Here is a 9,757-nt window from a genome sequence, read left to right on the forward strand (position 1 = left end):
AAGAAGGTCCTCATAGGGGTAAAGAGTATCCCTGGTCTGAAGAGGAATCAGAAAAAATGGAAACCTGGTCAGAGGAATCATAGTCTGTATCCTGCCTAGGCCTTTCATCTGGAAGGGGATGGGAATCTTATCTGGAAGGGGATGGGAACCCCTGATCAGAGTAATTAAGTCTTCGGCCATTTTAAGCATCTGTTTTTCAGGCATGGAGGCCTGTCCAGGTGAATGCTGTACTTGCTTCTTTGTCTTTAATGGTGTTTTAGCCTTGGCTGTAGATTTCATGGTAAGTTGTGAAGGTCTGAAAACACCCTCAGAAGCAGATGCCTGCTCAGTGGCTCCAGACCCATCTGAGGGGTTAGTTTCCGTAGGCCCAATACCTTGAGTTTCCAGAGGCCTAGCCATCTCCACGTGGGAGTTGGAGGCGGCCTGTGGCTCCGAGGTAGCGGGTGTCAGGGCCATAAAAGCCGCCAATGAGAACCGGCGACTGACCTAGAAGAGGCTTCATCATCATTTTTGGGCCTCGGATGCCTGTCCTTATCCTTGTCTTTGTGTTTTGTGTATTACGGTCGTTGGTTGGTCCGACGGCATGGTATAATTGAACCTTCGGCCAAAGTAATGGCGAGCAAAGTCAAACCGACGTTTAATAGTGCGCTTGTTAAATCTAGCACAAAACTGACAACTAGTGACGTCGTGGTCTGGGCCTAGGCATGGAATACAGTAAGAATGAAAATCCTTATGAGGAATTTGCTTCCCACAAGAAATACAATTAGTAACTTTTACTGACATCAGTCTGAGGCAAGAAAAAGTATTCCAACCGGCACTTGCGAACTGCTTTTGCTTCGGGCACCGCGCGGCAAGAAAGACTGAAGAAAATGGCGTCGGCTGCATCTTATATACCCCTGGCGCACTGATGTCAGGGAAGAAGCAACAGCAACAGACGCCGGACCAAGACTTTGGAACTCTGGCCGACTGCGGGACCACCTGACTGCAGGATAACCCAAGTGTAATGACTGCAGCAGTGATACACGAACATTCTTGTCTGTGCACATCCAATGAATGCAGAATCCGCTCCCCCTTGTTCTGCGGATTTGGGAAAAAAGCTGGCAGGTGAATGGTCTGGTTAAGAGCCACACTGGATACCACTTTAGGCATAAAGGAAGGGTTGGTCCTTAGGGCCACCCTCTCCGGGTAAAATATAATGAAAGGCTCCACTGCCATGAGAGCCTGTAGTTCCGAAACCCTTCTAGCTGAAGTGACTGCCAAAAGAAAAGCTGTCTTCCAAGATAGAAATTTTATATCCACAGTAGCTTGCTGGTTCAAAAGGAGGCAGGGTGAGTGGTCCCATGCAAAAGTTGGTGCTCTCCTGGGAGGCCTTAAATTTTTGGCCCCTCTGAGATGCTGTTTAAGCAGTGGATGAGAAAAGAGGGGAGGCTCTGTGTTGTAATGAGCCGAGATGGCAGAGGCATGGATTTTTATTGAAGAAAAGGATAGGCCCTTGTCAAGCATCTCAGTTAAGTATTGTAAAATCTGAGGAATATTGGGCCTTGCTAGGTCGATTCCTTGTGCTTGGTTCTAAGCACAGAATCTCTTCCATTTATCAGCATAAGATTTTCTAGTACTAGGCCTTCTGGCTTCCAAAATGACATCCATCACAGGTTTACTGAGAGATGTGGTTTCAATAATTAGTTGATTAGCCATGCTGCAAGATTCAGAGTTTGGAGCTGAGTGTGCAGAATTTGATAGTTCTGCTGAGACAGTAGATGAGGTGTTTGAGGCAAGCATCATGGAGAAAGGTGCGACATGTTCCTTAGAAGCAGGTACCAGTGTTGGCGAGGCCAGTCCGGAGCAATTAGAATCATTTTTGGTTTTTCCTGTCCGACTTTTAGCAAGACCTTGGAGAGTAGAGGCAGAGGGGGAAAAGCATAGACTGATAGGTTTTTCCAGCTGAAGGATAGAGCATCCACTTTCCATGCTTTTTTGTGATGAGTTCTTGTGCAGAATTTGTCCAACTGACAGTTTTGGGGAGAGGCAAATAGATCAATGTCTGGGGGCTTCCCCATTTCTGTGTTAACATGCTGAAGATTTTTGGATCTAGTTTCCATTCGTGCAGGTCCATAAGATTTCTGCTTAGTCTGTCAGAGTATTTTGCTTTCCAGGCAGGAATTGAGCTTGAAGATGTATTTGGTAAGTCAGTGCTGTGTTCCACAAGGCCATGGCTAGTCTGCAAAGAGGGTAAGAGTGGGTACCCCCCCTGCTTGTTTATGTACCACATAAATGTGTTGTCCATCTTTATCAGTAGTTATCCTGGATGAAGTAAGTCCTGGAAGGCTGTCAGAGCATTCTGAACAGCTAGCATTTCTTTCTGGTTGACATGCAGATGTATTTGGTTTGGGCTCCATTTGCCCTGAATGCATCTCTCTGCCAGGTGGGCCCCCCAAGCTTAGTCTGATGCATCTGTAGTTAGGGTTTGGGTGGCAGGGGGTAGAGTGAATGACAGTCCCTTGTTTTAGTGACCCGTCTTTGCCCACCAAATAAACTCCTGTTGTAGGCAGGGAATGAGAGGAATCATTGTTTCCCGGCTGTGACAATGCTGACTCCATAAACTTTTTAGGTACCACTGAAGTTTCCTCATATGCAGTCTCGCATATGGAATTAGTAGAATGCAAGATGCCATGAATCCCAAAACCTGCAGAATTTGCCTTGCAGATAACTGGGATTTTGTTGCCATTAGATTGAAATATGTTCTCAATTGTATTTGTCTGGCGTGAGGTAAGCCATCTGGGCAGTTGTATCCAAGCTTGCACCCAGGAATTTAATTATCTGAGAGGGTACCAGTTGTGATTTCTTTTCGTTTATGGTGTACCCTAGGCATGCTAGAAGCTTTTTTACAAATGCCAGATGTTGAAGAAGAGTGTCCTTGTCCTCTGCCTGAATGAGACAATCGTGCAGATAAGGATAAATTTGAATGTTTGTCTGCATAATGCAATTACTGGTGCTAGACATTTTGTAAAGACCCTGGGCGCAGTAGATAAGCCAAAGGGCACTGCAGAGAATTGGTAATGCAAAAAACCTGCTTTGAAGCGGAGGTATCTTCTGCAAGATTCCCTTATTGGGATATGCAGGTCTAGAGTTACTAGACAAGCATTCTTGCCTAGCATAGGCAGTAGCTGTTATAAAGTCAACATTTAGAATTTTGGAATGTCCAGGAATGTGTTCAGAATTTTGGAATGTCCAGGAATGTGTTCAGAATCGATAAGTCCAGTATTGGACCCCATGAATTGTCTTTTCTGGGTACCAGGAACAATCGAACAAAATCCTTGTCCTTTTTCCTTTTCTGGTACCGACTGAATAGCCCCTACATCCATGAGGGACATGACTTATTTCTGGGCCTCTGCCCACTGGTTTTGTGGCAGATCCGGCCATCCATTTGGAACTGGCAAGTATGAAATGAAATCTGTACCCCAGGGATACTATGTTTAATACCCACTTGTCCTGGGTAATTAACTGCCACTTTTGAGCATGAAGTGCTAGTTTCCCCCCCAAGGGGGCTGCCAAAAGATAAGTGCTTGGAGATGGTAGAGGAAAGTCATTGAGACTGCTTACTGTAGGGTTGTGCTTGGTTACCTCCAGATTTGGAGGTGGAGGCACCCCATTGCTTTGACCTGTAAGATCCCCGTGATTGATATCTGGAGCCTTTTGAGCGCCTGGGTTTGCCCTGAGTGGCTCCGTTGGACACAGGAAAGGCCCAATTTTTAGTAGGCCAGTGCCTACTGAACCTGGGTGGCTGCACTTGCAAGAAATCTTTTACAGTTTGCATAGATTTAGCTTTGTCTTCCATTTTCCTTAAAACCTCTTCTGCCTTATTTTATTACCACAGTATCATGTTGCAAAGGGGCATCCAACAATTTAGCTTTAACATGATCAGGCAGATTTTGCTCCTTGAGCCAGGCATGTCTTCTTATCACAGATCCTGTAATGGCGGTCCTACAAGAGGCCTCCAAGGAATCAAAACCACATTGCAAAGTATGCCTTCCAACCTGTTCTGCTGAATGCAATAAATCCTGCAACTCTATTTTCCACACAATCAGAAATCAACATCATTTTCCGTTTCAGTAAGCCCATAACATGCGGTTGATATTTAAGCATATGAAACTGGCAGTTTAAAGCCCTGATTGCCAAGGTTGCAGACGTATAAATCTTCTTACCCCATCTATCCAGTGCCCTGGAATCTCTATCAGAAGGGATAGGATTTTTGGCTGTAGAAGCCTTTACACCTCTGGGACCCTGAGAAAGTCTCAGGATCAGCAGCAGGATTTTTGAAGAGAAATTTGTGGGAGTCAGAAACCCTGTAATATCTATGCTGAGGAAGAAGGCAATCCCCAAGCCTCTTTTTTGATTCAGAGAAGTCCTGACTCTCCCAGTGAAAATGTTCCCTTAAAGTATGCAAAGTCTCTCCAAAAGAGTAATCCTCAGGAGGAGATGCAGGTGGGATGGATTCCTCTGCATCAGAATCCTCATAAGGTGGAATAGAAAATTCCTGATCAGAAGAGGAATCAGAAGAAATGGAAACCTAATCTGAAGATTCATAATCTAAGGCTTCTTAGCAGGGGGGGGGGGGGGGGGGGGGCTGGGAACCCCTGATCAAGGTAATTAAATCCTCAGCCATTTTGAATCATTAGTTTTTTAGGCATAGGGGCCTGAGCACGTGGCTCATGCGTCTTTTTTTAGACATTGAAGTTGTTTTTGACCTTGTTTTTGTTGATGGCGTCTGTTTAATATAAAAATGTTGAGGCCTGAAAACACCCTCAGAAGCCAGTGCCTGCTCAGTGGCTCCGGACCCATCCAAGGGAGTGACATCCGCGTGTTCAATACTTTGCGAATCTCACGGCATACCGGACTCCGAATGGTTCTTGGTAGAGGCCTGCGACTCAAAAGTAGCGGGCATCAGGGGCTGCGAAAGCGCCTCACTGAGTACCGGTGAACCAGCAACTGGCTTAGGAGAAACTTAGTCTGTTTTGGACCTAGACTATCTGTCTCTGTCTTTGTCCTTGCATTTTTTGTGAACTCCAGTAGGCGGATTGCTAACAGACTACATTTCAGGGTAGTTAAACCTTGAGCCAAAATATTTAGAAGCAAAAATATACAGACGCTTAATAGCACATTGGTTAAATTTAGCACAAAACAGACAGCAAGGCACATTGTGATCAGGACCTAGGCAAGGAATACAGTACAAATGAAAATCCTTAGGCGGTACTTGCTTCCCACAAGTAATGCAATTATTAACTTTTACTGACATCGGTAAGGAGCAACAAAAAAAAAAGTTTCCCCAACAGGGTACTTCGCTTTAGTTTGAAGACTTCGGTTCTGAAACACAAGAATGAAAATTTCAGGAGTCGGCCGACCGGCACTTGCGAACTGCTTCACCGCGCGGCAAGAAAGACCGATTAAAATGGCGTCGGCTGCATGTTTTATACCCCTGACGACCTGACGTCATGGAAGAGGAGACAGCAACCGACTCAGGACCCAAGACTTTGTTATTCAGGCCAACTGAGGGCAACCTGCCAGCAGATTACCCAAATGTAATGACTGCAACAGTGAAACACGAAGAACATCAGGTGGGAAAGCTCAAATGTTACAATTTACTGTTACTGACTCTCTGCAACAAAACTATTGTGAAGAGTTGATTAAGAATATATGCAATTAAATGCTACCCTCAATTTTAGAAAACACTGCAATAAACATTAAAGTGCTCAAATTATTTTATTCCGGAAAACTAAATTATAATTTAACAACAAAAGGAGACTTCTGCAATTCTGAGCCTTACCATCTGGTCTGCAAGGAGAAGAACAGTCTTGAGGCTAAACTTTCTAGAGCAGAAGTTAAAGAGATCTTCAAGGCTGGGTCCCAAAAGTTCCATCACCATAACATTGTAGTCTCCTTCTGCACCACACCATTTAATTGTTGGGATACCCACTGTAAAGAACAAATGACAGAAATCAGAAACATTGGTAATAACAAGCTGCAAGTAAAAGTCTAATCACAGTCAAAGGCATTTTTTTTGTGAGAGGGTAATGTTAAGTGAGAAGTGTAAAAGTTTGGGCTAAGACACAAGCACATTATTAACAGGGTAAGAAATGGGTCCTTTTTTATCCATGATCCAAGCCACCAAGCAAATGGCATAGATAGTAAATATAGACCTGCAATCAGTCATACACAATGACTAAATGGAGCTTACATAATGCAATAAACAGATGATGGCTTACACCATGATGTAATTTACTGAACTTTATAGTAACTTTTTTTTTTTGTAACAAAAAAAAAAAAAAAATCACAAAAAGTTCTTACTATAACATCTGACTTGCTTTTCATTTGTCTTCAACCTGTGGGACTCTGATCTGGCATGGATCCGAGTCTGCTGTATACTCCAGCACCGGATTTGAAATACAAGCTCCTCCCCTACCCATAATGCCCCACTCTCCCTCCTCCCCTCAGACAGAGTTTGTTGGAGAACAGCAACAACCCCCAACAGCAGAAAAAACATGCCTGCCCTGACCAAAAAAGGCATCGCTGCAGAGACTCCACTCTAGCCAAGAAGCCCAAAGCTGCCTCTGTCCAGTCCACTACACAGCCAAAAGGGGCAGGGGGGGTGGCTGAAGACAAATGAAAAGCAACAACTCAGATGGAACGTCAAGGTCAGAACATAAATTCTTTATCTGAAGTAGTTTTCATTTGATCTTCAACCTGTGGGACAGGGTCCCTAGCTACAATAACCTTGGGAGGCCCTCATGGCAGGATGTTCCGAAGCACAGGTGAGCCAAAAGAAGCCCTGCTCCTAGAAAAAATATCCACTTTGTAATGGGAAATAAAGGTATGCGAAGAGGACCAGGTAGCAGCACAACAGATATCAATAGGAACCCTGGACCAAAAGGCCACAGAAGTAGATATTGACCTGGTGGAATGCGCTCGGACAGGACCCGGTAGAGGCAAACCATTGGAATGAAAGGCCATGAAAATACAACTAGAAAGCCAATGAGCAAGAGTAACCTTAGAAACAGGCTTTCCCAGACGTAGCTTAGAGAAAGATACAAAAAGCAGATTTGAGTTTTGCAAACTTTTAGTTCTATGCAAACAGAAATGCAGCTGCCTGTGAACATCAGGTAAATGTAATCTGTATTCCCCTTTGTTATGGTTAATTCGGGAAGAAAACTGTCAAATTAATAACCTGGTTAACGTTCGCTTCAGAGTCACCTTGGGTAAAAAGATGGGTTAGTCCGAAGATGCTTGCAGTTCAGAAACCCTCTTGGCTAAGGTAATAGCCACCATGAAGGCCATCTTCCAAGATAAAAATTGTAAATAAACAGTACAGCTGGTTCAAATGGTGGACAAACCAAGGCCTGTAAAACCAAGGTTAGATTCCAAGAAAGTGTGGGGTCCTTGACAGGAGGCTGAAGAAGATAAGTACCCTTCAAAAAGGCCTTGTTAAAGCTTAGACGAAGCCAAGGAAGCTGAATTCTCACCCACATGGAAGTTAGAAATTGCCTCCAATTGAACTTTCATAGTAAAAAAACTAGCACCATTATGAAAAATATCACCTAGAAAGTCCAAAATGGCAGGGACTGAAGCTGTAAACAGATTCAGATCATGCTGAGAAGCCCAAATCAAAAAGACATTTCCAATGACTGGAATAGATCTTCCTGGTAAAAGCTTTAAGAGCCGCAACCAAGATCATCCTGACCGGTGAAGAGAGCCCGGGTGTTCTGGCCATCAGTGAAAATGAAACAGCCAAGCAATGATATTGAGGCTGACTATATCCACGTGAGGAACCCATGGTGGGTACATGATCAGATCCAGAACTGGATCCAGAATTCAGGCAGAAAACACAAGATAAGACCTCAAAGAGGGAAACCAAACTTGATGAGGCCAGAATGGGGCAATGAGGATGACAGTGCTCTTCAACCATTGTGCTTTCTGAATAAACATGGGGAATCAGGAAGCAGAGGATAAGCATACAGCAGACCAGAGGCCAAGCATAGACTGGTTAGTCTCTGAAGAGGAATCAGAGTGAAATACTTGCTGTACTTCCCGTTGGAAGGAGAGGCGAAGAGACCGCAGCAAAGACGGCCCCATTTCTGGAAGATCATGTCCACTACTGAAGGGTTCAGAGACCACTCAAAAGGCATCAGAACAGTTCTGCTGACTCTGTCTACTAGAATGTTGGACTTCCCCGGAATGTGCACTGCCACTAGAAAATGGTCGGAAGAGATCACCCAGTCCCCACAATCTCAAGGCCTCACGGCAAAGGGGCTAAGATTTGGTCCCCCCAGTTTGTTGACGTAACAGAACACTGACATTTCAGTCTGGATGGCAATAGTCCCTGTAGAAAGAAAAGCATGGAGAGCTTGCAACACCAAAAGCACTGCCCTCATCTCCAGGACATTGATATGCAGAACAGTTTCCAAAGAGGACCACGTGCCTTGTAACATCAGTCCCATGCAATGCACCCCCCACCCTGGCAGGGAGGTTTCCATGGTCACAGTGATAGAGAGGAAAGGTAGAACAAGCGGGCGGCCCAGAGACTGAAGCCACCACCGAAGAGTCCCAGCAAACTCAGGACAGCCAGACCAGATACAACAACGGACGACTGAGAAGGGACCATTGAACCACCAAGGTTCACTGAGGAATGCTAATGTGATGGCGTGCAGTTGGTAGAAGGGAAATCGTGGCCGCCATGAACCCCAATGCCTGAAGAACCATAACTGCAGGGGGAAGATGGGTCAGAAGAATAGACTTTACGTGATGCTGAAAACAACCTGTCTGGAGGCAGAAACACCCTGCCCTGTATTGTATCCATCTGGGCACCTACAAAGTTGTGCACCTGAACAGGTACCAGGTTTGACTTGACTAGATTGAACGTCATGCCCAGGGAAGGGGCTAGGAGCAGAATACAATACCCTGGCCTAAATTAGTCAATGCCTGGGGGGACCGGGAAAGGAGCCAACTGTCAAGGTAAGGGAAGATCTGAAACCCTGCAGCTGCAGCCATCACTCTGGTAAACACCCAGAGGGCTGTGGTGAGTCCAAAGAGAAGCACAACTGAAAATGACTGGCTCCCAGACGGAAGCGGAGTAACGGTTTGGATAGTCTATTCATCTTCAAGTGATAGTACGCATCCCGAAGGTCCACCGAGCACATCCAGTCATTCATCTGATGAAAGAGCAGAATGGACTGTAGGGTGACCATCCGAAAACTTTGTCATGGCAATGGACAGGTTCAGGGTAGAAAGATCCAAGATGGGTCTAAAGTCCCCCGTTTTCTTTGGCACCAAAAAAAAACCCTGGAATAAATGCCTAATCTGGACTGGTCTGGGAGGATGGGCTGGAAGACTTGTTTTTCAAGCAGCCTGGCGATTTCTACGGCTGCCACCTCCCACTGATAGTGGAATGTGCGGAAGGCGTTTCTTTGGAGGGGGGGGGTAAAGAAATGGGAAAAAGAAAGGGATGGAGTAACCTCCGGATATGATTTGCAGCACCAAACAATCATTCATGAGGGACTCCCAGGCATCTGCTCCAGAGAACAGCAGTCAGGAAATCCCGCAGGATTGCTGAAAAGGTCTGTCAGAGAACAAATCTTGATTCTTCAGACTCCCTCTGCCATGAGGGTGGCATCTGTCATTTCCCCCTCTGCCCCTGGGGGAAGACTGACCCCCCGAGCGACCTGGGAAAAATCCTGAGACTTCCGAAAATACATATTCTTGACCCCAT

The 9,757-nt window shown here is 45.3% G+C and overlaps 1 protein-coding gene across 1 annotated transcript in view; it reads right to left on the bottom strand.

Annotated features, from left to right (window-relative positions):
• CSNK1D (casein kinase 1 delta) overlaps positions 1-9,757 on the bottom strand; it is a 946,953-nt gene that overhangs the window by 763,621 nt on the left and 173,575 nt on the right. The window contains exon 3 of the mRNA XM_044068234.1: positions 5,822-5,970. Within this exon, the coding sequence (XP_043924169.1) occupies positions 5,822-5,970 (149 nt within the window). The remainder of the gene's footprint in view (positions 1-5,821; positions 5,971-9,757) is intronic.

Source organism: Protopterus annectens, chromosome 4.part0, assembly GCF_019279795.1.
Source record: "Protopterus annectens isolate FY-2018-M chromosome 4.part0, PAN1.0, whole genome shotgun sequence".
Lineage (NCBI taxonomy): Eukaryota > Metazoa > Chordata > Ceratodontiformes > Protopteridae > Protopterus > Protopterus annectens.